Source organism: Melanotaenia boesemani, chromosome 1 (assembly GCF_017639745.1).
Source record: "Melanotaenia boesemani isolate fMelBoe1 chromosome 1, fMelBoe1.pri, whole genome shotgun sequence".
Taxonomy (NCBI): Eukaryota; Metazoa; Chordata; class Actinopteri; order Atheriniformes; family Melanotaeniidae; genus Melanotaenia; species Melanotaenia boesemani.
In genome coordinates this window covers 32,520,802-32,539,229 of record NC_055682.1, presented here as the reverse complement: position 1 = coordinate 32,539,229, position 18,428 = coordinate 32,520,802, and the positions used below count along the sequence as shown (strand labels likewise).

The following is an 18,428-nucleotide window of genomic DNA, read 5'->3' as shown; positions in this document are numbered from 1 at the left end:
CAGAGAGAAGTTTTCTAACAGTGACACTCACCCGCCCTGGAGTAGAGGGATGAAGAAAAAGTCTGACGGCAAAGATAAATTGTGAGATGAAAGTGCAGGTCCATGTTGGGGAGCTAGTTATAGTAGTTTGACCACTCATTTGTCCCATTGAGTTATGACCAAGATCAGTAGGTAATGCAATGACTGTGATACAAAACCCACTGAGGGGTCGTCCCACTTAAACAACAATTTAACAGATATTTAACAGATTTGCTCAGTAATCAAGACTAGCTTTTTATCAATTAAGACTCCTCAGCATGGTGAAGGCCTACATCCCTTTGCATGACTTTGAGGGGCAAATTTATTCTTTTATCATCTTGAATCATTTAGGTATTTGTCTGTTATTGTATTTAGGTGTTGATCAGTTGTCGCTTTGTTGTCTACATGGTGTGCAAAATACAGCAGCCTGCTATCCTACATTACACTTTATTGCTCTCTCTACCCGAGCTTCCAGTCCATCACGGTATCCAGTTTAAAATTTGATTGTGTTTTCAAGAGTCTCCAAGGCATGGCACCACCATAACTGTCTGAACGTTTATAGCTTCATATTAAATACAGAGCACAGAGCTCTATGAATCAATTAGACTTGGACATTCCATGTTCATGTGTGGGATCTTTAACAAAATGCACAAGATTAAAAGAGTCAACAAGATTTAAAAACTCCTCAACTAAAGGCTTAGATGGACAGCAGACACTGATGTTAAAATTGTTCAGGATCGTAATCTGGCATAACTTCAGCCAAGAATTCAGTAAAGTCCTAAATGAAACCCCTACTCATACACCAAAAGCACATATTGAGAAACATATCTTAGCTTTAACTAAACAGTCACTGTTTTTATTTGTCTTTATTTTACTTATTTGAGAATACCCCAGCTGCTATTAGATAAGAGGTAGGGTACACCCTGTACAGGTCACCAGTCGATCAGGGGCAAACACAGAAAGACAAACAACTGAGGATTACATTTAGAAAAGGAAAATGAAGCAACTTTTCTTCAGGAATTATTTTCATCTCTGTGAATATCTGGGATGTTGTACTTTATCTTGAAAGACACTGGTCAGTCTCTTAAGTTTATATTTAGCAGCTCAGATCAGACACATCTGGTGAACCGCGTCATTGTAATCTTTGTCAGGTCAGAAGTGATGCTTATTTTTGTAAAGACACTAAACACATGCCATTAGTGTTATTTTTTGTGTTGTTTCTCCTTAATCCTTTCATTCAAGGGTCAAAAGATGCAGGTGTTACATGTTACATAGGTTTGAAAACTAAGGAAAACTTGTGATTTTTGGCAGGAAAACTGAAATTGACCTCACCGCTCACACCATCACAGCTTAGCCTTCAGACAAGACTTACGTTTGTCACAGCGATACAGTGCCTGTGCAGTTACCAGCCTTTTTAAAAACCAATCATGTGGCGGCTCAATTTACACACTGACACTTGGTTCAAGTATATAACACAGTAATTCCATTCCTCCAAATGGATGATTGTTTGACGGTGGTGGTTTCTTTGTATGAATTTCTCTGCCTGTGTGTGACCAGGCAAGAGGCTGGCTCCTCTGCCGGTCGCCTGGAAAAGCAGCTCGGGCTCATTATCCTGATGAAATTTGCGCAGATGTGTGAGCTGCCGACAGACTCTGCAGTGACACAAACAGCCAGCTCTGTCCCCTTGAGCCAGTCAGGTGATGAAAACCGGAGCGGCGGCGGGGCGGGGGCGGGGGGGCTGAGAAACGATGGCCATTAAGCAAAAGAGAAAGAGGTGAGGGAGTGTAGAGGAGGAGGTGACGGAAGGGGGGGGCTGTGCGTGTATGTGTTTGTGTGCAAGTGTGGGGGTGGTGGTGGTGGTGGAGGCATTACTTAAAGTAACCATTTCCAAAGCAGCTTCTTAAAATTCCAGATGAAAATGAAAGTATGCGCACATGCATGGGGCATCTCCTTGCAAGGCATTAATCTGGCCATATCCAGATGACGAGCGGACTGCCACTTAACAGGGAGGAGATCCACTTTGATCACACGGGCCCAGGGGCGAACCTATTGCTCTGCCTATTACGCTGCTTCATTTGCATTTGTGGGGCTTATGGGTAGGCTGAGATCCAGTGAATGTCCTACACTGCAGCAGGCTCACTATTGCTAGAAAGAAATGGTCAGAACAGATGTAGAGAAAAAGACAAATGTGCTGCCGGCAGCTCGAAGTGCAGCAAGTGAAGCCGACTTGTCACTCAGAGGTCACGAGTTCAACGCCACATTGGTGAAGAACAGCTTAAAAATGTAATACAATGGCCAGACAGTAATACGAGAGGTACCTTTGAGCAAAGACATTTAAAATGACTCCTAAATACATTTACAAGTGGCCAGCATTAAAAGGTGAGCTATCAGGTGGAAATGTGTGGAGCTGTGGGAGCACAAATTAGAGTGTAAGTGAGAAAAGTGCATATTCAGTTAACTTCCCTAGATGAATACTTTTTTTTCAGTTAGCAACTTATAAGAAACCACATCTGTTTCCTAAGTTCTGCATCAACAACAACAACAGGTGAGCTGTTTCTCCCCCTGCCTACTCACACAACTCTAAAGAAGCGCCACGCTTCTTGATCCTTGTTAGCGAGCCAGGGACTGAAAACTCTTAGAAGTTATTCTGGTGTAAACACACACTCGCCAAAAAATAAAAAGTCAAACTTATGCTTTGAAAGAACAATTTGATTTGCGTAAACAACATTAACCATACACGAAACAATGTGTGGACTACTTTCAGAGCTCCACTGGGATTTCATCGACACAAAACCTGTAGCTGAAATAGAGATGATATGACACCACCCACAAAGAAGAGCCTATACCAGCTGATTTATCACTTCCCAGTTTGTAGCACTTGTGTGAGTGTTGTGAGTTGGTCTACAGGGAAAAGAAACAACTTTTATTTACACCTCTCTAGCAGAAGAAGCTAATGGAAAGCATGAATTGGAACTTTTGCAACACCTCATTCAACACAAACATGTTTTACTGAACTACAGTGTGCATTTTTGCATTTGGACTAATTTACAAACAGAAAAAGAAAAAAAAATCTACCTTCTTCTCTTTGAAGTAATAATATGTTCTTGCTTCATAAAGGCTTGAAGATATTTTTTTCTATTTTGTGAAAACAACTGACATAAAATTAACACAAATTTGCAAGATGCCTTTAAAAATAGGGTGAAAAGTGGCTGAGGTGAATAAGAATACTCCTGTTAGAGAGTGTACCTAATAACCCTTCTTTAAAAATAAAAAGGCAGGACTCATTGAAAAGAATTTAGTCCAAATCCATACTGGTACAAGATTAAGAGGCAGAATATATAAAGAAAAGGGGAAGAAAAGGGGTGTCTTTGGTGAGCAGAGAATAATTTTGCACACATTGGCATCAATCGGCGCGAATAATTCCTCAAACTTTTTTTAAGTCCGACTTTAAATGGCATTACATATGTAGTGAGGCATGAAAAATTAATGCGCTGGAGTCTGGGAAATGTCAAGGGTAATGATCTCCGCAGCAGCTTACCTCCTTAGCTTTCTGTTTCAGTCGAGCTTGCTCTGGGTCCTCTTGCCTGGAGCGACTCTGTGGAGTAAAGGAGTGGGGGGGGACACAGGTTAACAGCTGGTTTAAGGAGCCCACCCCCCACTTAGCTACTCATCTGTTGCTGCTGCAGCAAAAAATAGTGCAAAATGAGAACAGGATACAGAGGTGTCAAGGACATTGTATCTGAATTCAGAGAAGTGCAATGGAGTGCCCCCCCTGGGGGGCAGTGGCCTTTAAACCTGCTCCAAATCCAGCCCTAAATAAGCTGCTGGAGGGGGGTTCTAATCAAAAGAGGTTATTAAAAATGCTGCACGAGCCAGCACACACACAAATACACACACATGCAGAGGGGAGAGGATGTTGGTGACTGTCGGTGGCAGTGGCTGTCTGTGTGTCACCGTGAGACGGTGTAGTTATCTGTGTGTCTCTGGCGTAACAACACAGCACTTCTATTTTAATCAGCAGCTATGATCTGGGTGAATGTACTTGTCCCTGGGAATCCTTCACCACACAGCCAAATGCACATGTACAGATGACCACTGCAGGCAACACGGGCACATTACGGTACAACACACTCACTGAGTGTTGTTTGTGAATACACACATTAACTGTGTTATTTTACTTTGCTCTAACGGCAATCAGACCAACCTAAACATTTTTATGTAAAAGTATCCCTTTTTTTGGTCTGATTTCTAATTTGGAGTAATATTCAGAGGCTTGTTTATTTGTACTTTAATGATGTTTATTTAACACTTTGATTGCAAAATGCTGAACATATTTTGCTACACATCTTGGACACTAATCAATCAGATCAGAAGTTGGATTGCCATATTCCCTCCTTTCTAATCTTTCTCTCTTCCTCTGCGCTGTCGTATGGACAGAGAGCTGCTATGCATTCCTGCTAATTGGCTTTAAATATATCAGGCAGTTCACGTACTGGTCTGTATCTCAACTAAGACTAATGTGTTTGCCCTCCAGTTGGCCGGAGCATCCCTCAAGTCTTGAGTCATAATTTTAAATGGCTTGTTGTGAAGGAGGGAGGAGGATGAGGGTGGAAGGGATTATTTCTAATGCAAGGGGTCAAATTAGCGGGCGCTCAAGCACGAGAGAGGCAAGCAGGGAGGTGGGTGGCAGTGGGGCGGAGGAGTGGGAGGGGTAGGTACAGATGGACTGTTTACAAAGGCCAGCGGTGCCACTGGCGTGCTCTACATCTCTTCTGTCAGCTGCCCTGGTTTTCCCAATTACAGCAGCGAGAAGAGAAGGGGAGACGAGGAACCGGTGCTTCTGTGGATGCTGACAAGCTTTGTTGGGCTAGGCGTAATGGAGTGTAGTGTGCTTAAATAACACTGTGGTGTACAGTATGTCATCAATCTGTAGTACTAAATGTACAGTATTGTAGGATTTTTTTCTTATATGATGTTGCAATTTGTGATCAACTCAGCTAGTTTGGGCTATTTATAGGCTGACTTATAAAAACTATACAACTGTGGATTGCATGTAGATGAGTAAAAGTAAAAAGATATTGTATATTCTGGTCAGTAAACTCTTTCAGTAGTGAGTGAATTAATTAATGATTCTTTTTATTTGTTTATTTGGAATAAATATAAAAACGACTCAGCTTAAATCTCTTGTATAAAATTGTAAGTCAACAAAAAGTTAATACGGCCTTCCTCATATACCAAATAATAGCACAACATTATGGAGCATTGAGAGTTTTAACATGCCTAGCAGCAGATTTTTCTAAAATGGTTATTAAATAAAATTATATAAACCTAAACAAGCCATTTTTATATTTTAGTGAACAGAGAAAAAAAGATATTTAAAGCCTATGAGTGGAAGTAAGAAATATCTAAACCAAACTGAAGTCATTTGCTATCAGTCAGTCATTTAAGTGCCGTAGGATGGATTTTTTTTCCCGTTAACAGCCTGTTATAGTGCCTGCTGAGATCAAAGCCAGTACACTAATAAAACAGATGTGATAACTTTGTTTGCCCTCATAGAATACTTGGAAAAAAGATGTATGACAAAGATATAGGAAACATAATCAGACATCAGTAAAAGCTGCTGGTGTATTATTAGGCAATGTTTGTGCAGCATGTTGTACAATCATTAGGCAAAGACCTGCTTCCCAAACTTCTTGAGCTGAAACACCATGGCAACATGAGCCAAAAAGCCACAGACATGGCTCTGGGGTGAAGTCAAACTTTCCTGAATGAGGTTCATGCAATCCATGTAGCCATGAACGAAGCTCCTTCAACAGCTTCGTCTGAAAAAGTTCTTCATTAATTCTGGTAATAAAAAGAGATCTTCTCAATTAAAAACGATTAGTGTTTAACTATGTAGAACTGGACAGTGACAATGGCGTCTGAAAGCTGCAGCACTGTTTTTAAAACAATACACTTGAGAGTGTGTTTTCTGCTGAGGTAATGCCTTTATTCACAACTGACTATTAGAAACTATCTGGATGTTTTTAAAAGGAGGTCATGAGGTTTGGTGGCCAGTTTTCATCAACTGGAGGATTTTCTAATATCCTGCATGGTGGGACTGGAGCCTTAATAATGCAATTAAGACAGTGAGGTGTGCTGCAATGAGAATCTTTACTGTGGGACATTGACTCCATCAAAATTAATTAAATTAACCTAGCTTTCTGCTAATGTTGCACTGCGGGGCATTTTCATTTGCAAACTCTCTATCTATCCTTACTCTTTTTGGATAATGGTAATCTCTAAATTTAAAGACTTTTTTTTTTTTTTTGGCTTTTTACTTTGACTGGGTGACACATGTCTTTACATGCAGGTGCAGGGGGCACAGGTCAGGACACTGGACATGTGGATATTATTACTATTGGAAACTCAATAGTAATAAGCAGTTTTAAAGTCCAAATCCAGCAGCGGGACTCATCCATGTTTTCTAATATTGCATGATGCCTTTTTTGCAATTCACAATAAGACTCATGACCTTAGACAAGATTGGGGGATTTTAATCTGGCCAGCATACGTCTCTGCTTGCCAGCAGATGAGACTGCCTGCCCTGTTTACTCTGACTCTGTGGTGGCTAAGCTTTGTTTAACACTTGTCATAGTGGGACTTTTACTCGGCTAATATTTTCTTATGATTCTTAAGAAAAGGAAGCTAAATTACATGCGGTTACATGCAACAAGCATCAAAATGGTAATGTATCCTTCTTTTATTGTTTAGAACAATATTATGTTGTCTTTAGACCACAAGTAGGGTATTACATTTTTTTTCAAGGATACAACTGTTGGAAAAAAAAGCTGATAAAAGCTTTATCTATTCTTTTTAATAGCAGGTTTGTCATCAAACTGTCATACCCATGCAATGAATTTTGGGATATGCATATCAGGAAAGCTCCACCCGGTGTGTCTCGAAAAGGAGACTGTACTGGGGAGCCACTTCAAAAGAGAACAGCATTCAGTGTGTTGCAAATGTAGCCTTCGAAGAGTGCAGACCCTGAATTGGGACACATTTTATTCAATCCCTTTCTGCTCTGGAGAGCTTCCTTCTCGCACAGGCGCAGACTGAACGTCCTGGAAGACAGTTGGAAGTCGGCTTTGCAGCCTTTTTATGTGTTATTTTGTTTATTCAAATGTTGGCGACGTGAGGAGACCCAGGAGGGGGTCTGACTCTTAGAGATAATCAGATTAGTTTATTACTTCTGACTGGGCTGTGGATGTCAGCCCCACAGTGTGGAAGAAACAATAAGCTTTTCTTGATGATAATATATAAAAAGAAGAAGACAGATCAGTTATGTGAAGGTTTTACTTTCAGTTTCAGTTTACATGTAAGAATTAAAGTGTGATGTGTTTTTTTTTTAAGGAAAAGTGAGTTGTGCTTATCTTTGTTGCCCCTACCGCAGTGACAATTAGTTTGTACATCTGGATGCTCCCACTGAAGCCAAACTGAGTGAGATCGTATTAAAACTGCTGGTGAGTCATTTGACGTGAGGCTGACTGCTGAATTTAACACTTTCCCAAGCAGGTCTTTTTTTTTTTTGTTTGTTTTTTTTGGGGGGGGTTTTTTACAAGTGTATATAAAAAGGGCTTTAGAACTGCACAGATCAAATCAGTTGACCAAATGACAGGTTCTCATGGCTTCTCATTTCACTGGTTTTTCACATCAAGTCAAAACCAGCAAGTTGTAAGGATTTGTTCTTTTAATATATTAAGCTGATTATTCAGGTTGTCTAACGTTACCTTTCTGAGATTGTAAGTGGTCTATGGCAGCGTTTCTCAGTCCTGGTCTTCAGGACCCACCGCCTTGCATGTTTTAGAGATAACCCTACTTTAAGGTTCAAGGTTAGCTTTATTACACCCAGTGGGGCAATTGGTTTTGCAAGTGTGTTACTTTTACACACTAAAAATGGTGATTATATTATTTTGTACATTCATTTTTAATATAGAAAATATAATTTCTGTACTTGGCTAGAATAACTAAAGAAAAAAATAATTTAAAAAAAGCCTAAATGCTTAACACCACAGTTCTGTTTTAGAGAGTAACGCCTGCACATCGACTCCAAGCCACAGGTCAAATACAATTTTTGACCAGAGGCTTCAACTGGGACTAAAAAATGTTCCTGGGAAAAAAAAAGCATTTTGCTTGGAGTCAGTGTGCAGGCTTTTTTCATTGACTTTTAAATATCCTCATACCTACTCTGTATACCATTTTGGATTCACACACACATATATATATATATATATATATATATATATATTCCTAAATTATGAGTTGTATTCTGTAAAATTAAAAATTTTATATTATGGACCATGTTTGATACTAAAGGGTTGTAGTTGCTGTGTAGTTGCAGTTTCTACATTTAGCTCTGCAACCAGCCGAGCTTTTCATCCACGATTTCTGCTTATAGAGGTAAAAGTGGGTATCTATCTCTGCTCCTAATTAAAATACTATATAGTTAAAAGTTTTGAAAAAAGCGTTTACACTTTTTATTTATATTTTTTCTTGTTTTTATTTCTGTATCATGCTCTGTTTAACGTTAGTTGCCAAGCTGTGTGATAGAGGGATGTTTTGCCAGTTGTGAGAAAAGTGTGCATTTCAGCTGCATGGTGTAAGCGGGCTTTGTTACGGGTACGTAACGTACAGGTTCCACCCTCTGTGTTATTGTGTATCCAGGCAGGAAGAGCCAGGACAGAGGAGCCCTGGGGGCCAAGAACCTGGGAGGTCACCTCATCCACTGGTGTCACACTCTAATTCATCTGTCAGGGCCTGCACTGCAGCAACATCCACGCATACACCTATGCAGCGCACAAACGCACACTGTTGAAAGGGGACAGAACAACTTTTCCATACACCCGCACACAGCAGGATGGTGAGGCGACAGAGACTTACTTTAGCTGCTTTCAAAAGGATCTCTCTCTCCTGCTCGTCCTTCCTCTGCTTCTCCATTCTCTCGAGTTGCTCGAAGAAGCGAAGCTGCGAGCGGACGTCTGCAGACTGCTCGTAGCACTCGTCGTCCTGAGTGGGAGACAGAGAGAGGGAAAAGATTACTGCGACAGTCAGGAGAAAGCTCCAAGTTGTATTCAGAGGCTGTTTCTGAGGCTTGGACTATCAAGCTGAAATATGTTAAGGAATGCCTCTCAAAGGAATGATGACAACAGAATATTAGTCAAAACAATAAAAACAGTGAAGGGTCTGAAGAGACATTTGGTAAATCATGTCATGAATTCGACAAAAAACAAATTTCTGTTCTTTAAATAATTAACAATTAACCACAAGTCAAAAGTTTAGACACACTTTTCCAAAAGTGTGTCTAAACTTTTGACTTGTACTATACTTTTATTTATTATTGTCATGTGTTACAGAGAGTTTGTTGAGATATTAAATGAGTACTACAGATTAGTGTTAATAACATTGTTACTCCAAAAAATACGATCCTTTTTGATTAAACATTTCTCCCTTGATGGATTTTCTGTATTTCATGCCAGAAACTTCAGAAAATTCTATAAACATCCTAGATGTAGTTCTCTCCATCTTAGTGCAAGGTCTGGTTTTTCAAAACCCCATGAAGTGTGTGTAATGCACGAAAATATGAATCCCTTTATGCATATAGTGTCCATCTTGTCTTCAGAATATTTAAATTGTCTTATTTAATGTCTATTATTATTACTACTGTATTTATCTTAATTTTCATTCCATGTTTTGTTTTTATAAAACTATTGTCTGCCAAGTAAAGTCGTATCTTACCTTAATTTTTACAAGAAACAGTTATATTAACTAAATTACAGAAAATGAAAATAAACCTGAGAATGTTTTGGCTTTTGTACTTTACAAGAGTAAAATACCTTCATGACAGTAATCATATTTCTTTGTACTAAAGATGGGCAGTTTGTGGAAACACTGATACCAAGAAAGCATCCACTGAGCTAAAAGAAGTGGGTAAAAATGACACCAAGAGGACAGAGCATTGTTATCACTCCTTTAAAACTTTAATTCTGTGTGTCACCTATTAGTACTCACTACATTCTACATACTAATTACGAACTGAAATGGACTGAAACTTGCTGTAAAGCTTTGTGAAGCTGTTCATCTATATCATTAATAAAGAAAAACATCAATTATGGTTTGAAACTACACATTCATTGAGATCTTTTTTTTATGCGTTGACTATAAGTGTGGTGGCCGATGACGTCAGTGTTTTTAAATCAATTTGTTTAGCTTCTTCACAAAAGAATCAAAGCAGGCAGCCACTGCCATTATAAGCTATGGCTCAAATCAATCACTGTGATCAATAAACTGATATATTTTATACATATACACATCAAATGACCTTCAGCACATAACTGGTTAAACAAAGAATCCAAATTTAAGATGCAGCCCACCTAAAACACCACTGCTCTGCACACAAATGCACACACTAACTTTTTTCTATTTACAGACTTTGCTTCTCTTTCTCGCATCACCTCCCATGTGGGAAATGGAAAGGCAAGTGTAAAAACAACTTTTGTAGGTTATCAAAAGTTAATAGGATAATTGCTTATTTCTTATGTTTGTGTGTGTGACTGTATGCCTTTGATGCAGCTCTGTTCTCGTCTTGATTTCTATATCAATCTCTCCATGTCTTCCATCTGTCTCTGCGTGTGTGTTTCCATGAGTGCATGAAAGAGGCTGAGTGGCACAGAGCACAAAGACACATCAGAGGAGGCTCTTCACCAGCATCCCCCCCTCCAACCTCCCTTTTCTGTCTCTCTCATCCAGCCTCCCTCCTCTTTGTTGCAGCGCTGAGCCTGCACTCTTGCCGTAGCTCCTGCTGAAGCCCGGCTGCTCTTTAAGGCCGCTTTGTGTTTCAATTTTTTCTCTCTTTTGTTTTCCGCTGATGTCAACAGAGTGGCTTCACAGAGCTTCATGCCTCTCTCGAACACACCTCATTTAGAAAACCACAAGAAAGGAGAAGAACGAATGGAAAGAAGCGGCGCTAAACAAGATGGGGACAGCTGTGGAAATGCTAGTCCTACCTCCGCCGCATCCTCCCATCTTGGCATCAAGGAAAAAACATTTTCAAAGTTTCCCCCCATTTCTCATAACACTGCAATGATTTAGCCTTGTTGTGGAGATGGATTGTGCTTTAATGTAGACCAATTAAATGTGGTTATATAGTTACATTCACGGGCTACAGGAGGTAAAGTCACCACTAATGAGAAAGGTGGGCGTGTGCATAGATTCTCTTTCCTACCTTGGGTTTTGACAGAGTTACTGAAAACTTGCAGCTCTTGTGTTCTGTAACAACTTGAGGGTATTAAAAGACTTCTCATATTAACTTTTATATGTTTATATTATTGGTGCACTTGCGGTCTTGTGTGGGAGTTCATTTGTGTGTTTGTGTGCAAATTTTGGTACATGTAAACATGTCCACATACATGTTTATGAAGCCATGTATGAGTGTGCTGCAAAACTTGGATAAAGTTACTTTAATCACTCTGAAATATTATGTGATTTTTGTTCAGCATAAGGGGCTGAAACACTATAGCTGCTCAGGCACAAGACAAGTATAATAAAAAACATACTTTTGTGAATCCACAAATATTAACTGATTATTACTGTTATTATTAGAAATGTGAATCTGACCATGTATGCTAAGAGCTTATCTCGGAGAAAACTGCAAATGTAAACACTGCTGCTTGTACAAACTAATTACCATCAAACTATCAGTGTTTTATACAAACTGCTGAGCTGAAAAAGAAAAAAAAAACTAATTCTGCTTCTCCCACCACTTTTAGACCCTATTTAAAGACAAGTAGAATAAAAGAAGCAGAAAAAGAGCCTTATTTTTATTTACACAGATTCTGTGCAGCTTTATTTAGCAGTATTCAGTGAAAACCACTGATCATGAAACTGCAGAAAAGTTTGGTGGTTAATGTCTCTGATGACTAAAACCCCATATTAGTACATACAGTAGAAATGTCTAATATTTTATTTACTATATATGCAAATGCAATTTGAAAAGTGCATATTTTTTTTACTTGATTAAAAAAAGATTTTAAATTTATTACAGTTCTAAGACATCTGCAGTAGTTGTTTTGCTTTCTGAGCTGGTACAGATGCAGCTCTGTGCAGGACTGTGCTTTTGACCACATTGAGCTTACTCTGGCCTGCTTTCTTCCATTCAGAGGTGTCGCTCTACCATGAAAAACCACAGGCTGGATGTAAAAGATGGTTTCTGGGTCTTAAAAGTGAAGCCAATACAAACGCCTTCAAACTGCATTTGTTAGGCCAGAGGAGGCAAAGTGTCCTCTCTCTAAAAGGACACATTCAGATATGTGGAAATGTCAGGAGATCACCAACCTTTCGATTTGTGAAGAACCCAACTCTGCCACATAATAGCATGTTTTCACAGTCTGGCTTCAAAGAACCAGGAAGTCAACAAAATGCTAAACTCCAGGCTTAAAAAGCAGTAATGCAAAAACCATCAGGTGTATATCAATGGACATGTCAAACCAAAAGTCTGCAAATACTCAAAAAGTACTTTTATAACATACTTAATGTACATGCTAATCCTACTTATGCAGACCTGGACAAAACAAAGGTCACGCTCTTGTGCAGTGTGAGAGATGACTCATCAATCAACACTTGGAAAATGATTATTATTCTATATGCCACATATGAGATAAGAAAAAATGTATTAAGTCAGAGAGATGCGTTATATACAGAGAATACACTATGAGTCATTGACAGGAAAATAACTTCTTAAATTCACATGAAAAAACTCTGAAAATTCTAAATAAAAAACACAATATTGTCCTATTTTACAAAGAAAAAAATTAAAGTAAAAAAAAAACAGCTAACTCAGAAAGTTTTTTTTTTCTTTTACTTACATAACAAGACTCCAAGACAACACAACTTGTCTGTTTACTAGTGTGGTACAGCAGCGTGGTAGGAGTCTGTTTAAGGACTATAGACTACATGTAAAGGATAAGAAGTATATTCAAATCTAAAAGGAAGGGTTTTTCATTTATTTTACAGGGCATGAACCAAGTAAATGATGAATAGAAAAACTTGATGCTGAAGGTTTGCTCTACAATTTCAGCCTCAACTCTCACACACAAAGCAGACAGCAAAGAGGCAGCGGTGTTGGCAGTCAGCCTAGATACAGTGCATTATTTTCCTTTAAAGCAAATTCAACTATTGCAAGTAAGAAGGCAATAAGAGTCCTTTATTCTACCACCTCTCCTAAACCTTTACTGTTCAATTGTTAGGATGGTAAATTATGATTACAGAATGGGAAGAAAACTCTGACCTGCTGACGGACAGCTTACCTGATGTACAGGCCAAACATGCATGAATGGCAAATATGGTGCACACGCCATAGTTCTCTGTCAGTGTCAAAACATGGCTGCATAAACCCACAACGAATATTTTCTGCTACATTACATTATCCTACAACTTGTAACAGTTTTTTTAACATTGTCTTTTGTTTTTGTTATTAATTTATGACATGGTAATGTAGCTTGAAATCTGAGTATAGAGTGAGAGCCCTAGCTAACAGGATAAGGTGCAGCTTTTCTATTATTTGTGGCTGAAACAAACTCTGTTTTCAGATCAAAATGTTACTGTTGGTATATACCAAAATAAGTGATAAGCTGGTGCCTGAAATATGTGAAAACAGTGATTTTTGCACCTGGCCTCATTGTTCTTAAGAGTGCAAAATCTCTGGCGGTGAGTTTCAAAATGACTCATGCAGACACACTTATAAAGCTTTGTGTGAGGTGATTCACTGCCATCATGTACATCCAAAACTAAGCATGTCTCAACTTTTACACTTGACGTAACACTGTTGTTGGCTGTAAGAGGGAGCTGTGTGTGTTGTGTAACAAGGGTGGAGAGACCATGTGAAGGAGGAAAATCTTTATTCATGGAATTTTATTTATTTTTGTTTTTAATTCTAGATTTTTTTTATTAGCATCCAAAATAAAGTTGGAAAACACAACCATGTTTCCGCTAATATTAACAGAAACCTGCACGCACCTTCCAATAATAAGCAGCTGAATTCTCTCCTCTGAAGGACAATAAAGTATCAGAAGGGGTCAGTGGTTTAACACAGCTGTATCTTCATCTCTTTTAAAACCATAATAGTTTGTATTTTTTTAATAGACACATCATAACTTGTATGTCATTGTCAATGTTTTTACCTGTATTGCTCCAGAGTACAGAAGACTATAACATCAATAAAAGACAAATAACAAGCAGTATCCTCTAGAATGAAAGCAGTTTATAGATATCCCACATTCTAAAACAAATTTGAATGTAATTAAACAGAGAGTGGAGTCTTATGGCAGAGATTATTTATCCAAGTATATCTGATAAAATGTTTTGTTTTCATTGATTTAATTATTCTGACCCAAAGTGTGCATCGTCCATATTTTAACTGAGCAGGTAAGCAGCTTTATGCATTCTCAGCCTGTGCTGCAGCAGCGAGGAACAATCAGCTGCCGCTGGCAGGCCACTATGGTTGAACCTTTGTTCTTAGATTTACGCAAATTTTTGGACCTCCCCTGCAGAACTGTACACCGGCATCTGGATCGCTTATGATTTGCACCCACATGCAAATGGTTGTGTCTTAGTAAGACTGCAACTTTGTGACTTTAGATGATACAGTTAGCTATTTGACAGCTGGTTCCTCTGGAGCACAGAGGTATAACAGAGCCAATGATAATTACCAAAGCATGCACTGGTTTACTGAAGCTTTGATTTCAGGACACAGTTAATATTTATGGATGCATGCACCGTATGCATGCGTTTGTGTGTATAAGTGCACTCTTCGTACCTTACAGGAGTCCAGTCGGTGCTGTGCAATGACAGAAACATTTTCTACCACAGTCCGAAGTCGTGATTGTGCAGCATGTGAGATGAATGTGACGGCCTCCATGGGGACCTCTGTCACTCCAAACTTCTTTGCTGTGAAGGATATTTATAGAAAAAAATGCTAATGACTCAATACAGCTTTTACAATAAATAAATAAATAGCATTTAATTAGACAACAGTTTGTATTTCTCATTGTTACTTACTGATTTCTTACGAATAAATAAAATGCTGATCATCAACTCCATCAACTGAAGTTTAGATCACGTAACATAAATTCATGTATTAATTTACTAAAATGATAAAAGTGTTCATCATCTGTGTTTGTGAAAAACAACCACAAACACTGCATGCAAACATTCAATAATTCACAAATAATATTAATAACAAAAATAAAAACACACTTGTATCCACACAGAACTGTCTGAATCCGTATGTGCGATTAACTCCCAGAGAGAGAGAGAGAGGACTCATCAGACAGGAAAGTTCATTTGTTTCACAGCCTTACTGCGAATTCCCGAGCAGTTTCACTAGTTAAGCCCCTTCAAGTGTGTAAACGACGCTGACCATCTCTTTCTGCAGAAGGATAATTTAGTTTCCTGGGAGCGAAACTCATCTGAAGTCATAACAAAAGAGAGGACAGACTTTGGTAGGGTTACTATCTTCTTCCAACCTTCTTTTGAATTATTCCATTAACATAATTTTCTCTCTGGCACCCTTTTTAAGTAAACCACACCAATTATTTAAATCAGCTGAACAATACATACACTCCTCACCCGCTCAAGCTTTGAAATAGATGGAGGGAGCCCTGTTAGCCTCATAATTACAGTGGCAATACATGTGGCAATGTCACAAGGTCAGAGAAAAACGCTAATAGGCTTCTTCTCCTTAAAAATACAATCTTTCAGGGGCATTAATATTTCAGAAAAAGTTTAAGAGACTCAGCCACGGAGCAAAAACACGGTTTTTCAACTTGCACTGATACTAATCATTATTTTTCACCTAGAAAAAGAGCAGACTAATGATCTCCACAGCTTTAATAAATTGTGTATAGCTTCTATTAAAAGGATAATAAAGATAGCAGCCGTGACACGCATTAAAGGCTGTAAAATTTTCCAGTAACAAAGACAGTTTAACCTACACTCTCACAGACTGGTTTGTGTCTTCTGCCACATTAGCAACAAGGTTGTTGGTTGTTTCATTCCCTTGGCTCAGAATGATGAGAAATATCTCATCTTTTGCATTAATGGCTGTGAAATATGGTTCATAAAATCATGATTAATCACCATTTGCAAGTTTTTATATGCCTGAAATTTGCATGTTTTTACTGTATTGTATCAACAAAGGTCAATGCTTCAAATATTTGCTGTAAACTGAGCTTCCCTTTGATAAACATCAGATGTCCCATAGTCAGTAAATGCAGCACGTAATGTACTTCTATATGTTGTTCTGCATCATCTCTACCATGTTCTAGATCACAATTCAGAATTCATATATCATCATCTCACCAACCGTCTCCATGGTGAAAATTTCTGTCATAAAACCAGTGGATGTGACGACTGAAGTTAAACAATCAACATTGATGAAGAAACTTTAATAAAATTGATGATGTGGATAAAAACAGGTTTTTCTTTTTTATCATTGAAGTGTGAGTGTTTGTGCAGCAGTGATAAAAGTCCTTGAGCAGCAAGTAAACACCTGTTAGATGATCACTTTGGTTGTAATAATCAGTTAAACATTTCACCTAGACCTAAAAAAAGGTCTCATTTGTGCCCCCTTTTCCTGGTCAGTGCTCCAGCATGGCTCCCCACCATCAAAACTTTTCTAGATGCGCCCCTGCATAGCTGAAGTATAAACCCCGTCTACCACCAGGCAACTACTGTGTTAGATAAGGTCCTGCCAAAAACAATGCTTTTGGGTAAATATGTGATGGTGTGAACCATGAACCGCTAGTTTCCTCCTTCTCAGCTGAACCATAAACAAACGCAACAAGAGAGACAAGGCGATCAGCTGATCACTGAAAGCTGTCATGATTAACGGAACAACCTGAAAGTAGAGGGAGAAAGCAGCTGCTGCACAAACAGAGACGACCAGAGATCCACAAGAGCAGACACGTTAGTGCAAAACTCAGCTGGGCTGTTGCAAGATTAAAAAAAAATGCGGGAAAAGCACAGGTGTAGAAACGAGTTAAAACACCACGATTCTCCACAGGGGCAACGTCCATGGGTTGCTCCATTAATGCTGTGTTTATTCTCAAGTCCATCCATAAAGCCACCCGGCTGATCTTTTCTATCGTGCTTCTCCACATCACGCTAATATAACAGAGAAATGACAGATGTATGGGCTTGTCATGCTGTACATGCGTTAACTGCGTCAAAAATATTAACCCAGTTAATTACTTAAATAAGTTACAGCCGTTAACATATATATATATATATATATATATATATATATATATATATATATATATATATACATACAGATGGATATATATATAACATATATTTCTGGTAATAAAGTATAAGTTGCAATAACAGAGTGCTGTTGCATGCTATTCCTCTTTTCCACACTGATTAAAACAGCTGAGGACACATTGCTTTCTTTTCCTCTTCTCATACTTTTTTTCAGGTTATGAGATGTTTTCTCGCACCAGACCTTTCTTTGTTTAGCTGATATTAATCTGCTGGCTCTGATCAAGTCTAACATAAAGCACATTAAGCCTTCTCCACTCTGGAACAGGTTTAGTACTCTCTGCTTCAACAGCTTTAAGAATCTCTGATTCAGCCTTTAGTCAGACTCAAACCGGACAAGCAAATGTATGATGCTGCCTTCTGTTATTTAACTTTATAAAACAGATGTATCTCAATATTGTCTCCAAACTGAAAGATTGGCTCTGGGAAATTCCTGGAACAACAGCGCTAAGTGCAGTAATTATTTATGGCTTCTAATATGTCATTGTAATCTTACAAAGGCAACCAAAGGCAGAGCAAACAGCCGATAGTTGTTACAGTGGAATCGATGGAAACAAAGCTGCCATGCTTAGAATAAATCTAACAGGTGCAAACGGTCAAACAGACTCCTGCAGAGAATAATAAAAACTGGATTATTACGGGGATTTTCCATTTTGATGTGGAAATTAAATATTTGCATGGATAAGATAATTGCAATCATGGAACTAATCTGATGACAAAAGTAAATAAAAAAACACAAGACAAGCAGCATTGTTACGCCTTCACGTCCAAAGCTACAAACCTAATTATTACACACATTAACCCTCTGATGCATGAATTTTTAAAAAACAAACAACAACTAAAAAAAAACTCCCACATTTGTTCACATACAATATTTTACTTCTTCAGATATATACAGTGATGCTTTCCTTTATTTTTAATTTGATTTGACTTTTAGTTGATCTATCTATCTATCTATCTATCTATCTATCTATCTATCTATCTATCTATCTATCTGTCTATCTATCTATCTATCTATCTATCTATCTATCTGTCTATCTATCTATCTATCTATC

The 18,428-nt window shown here is 38.4% G+C and overlaps 1 protein-coding gene across 6 annotated transcripts in view; it reads right to left on the bottom strand.

Annotated features, from left to right (window-relative positions):
* The window catches only part of LOC121643525 (transcription initiation factor TFIID subunit 4-like), a 98,727-nt gene that overhangs the window by 41,446 nt on the left and 38,853 nt on the right, over positions 1–18,428 (bottom strand). For all 6 annotated transcript variants that reach the window (XM_041990990.1, XM_041990995.1, XM_041991013.1 and 3 more), the window contains 3 exons: positions 14,867–14,997; positions 8,938–9,063; positions 3,557–3,613 (listed from right to left, as the gene is read on the bottom strand). In XM_041990990.1, coding sequence (XP_041846924.1) covers positions 3,557–3,613; positions 8,938–9,063; positions 14,867–14,997 — 314 coding nt within the window. The remainder of the gene's footprint in view (positions 1–3,556; positions 3,614–8,937; positions 9,064–14,866; positions 14,998–18,428) is intronic.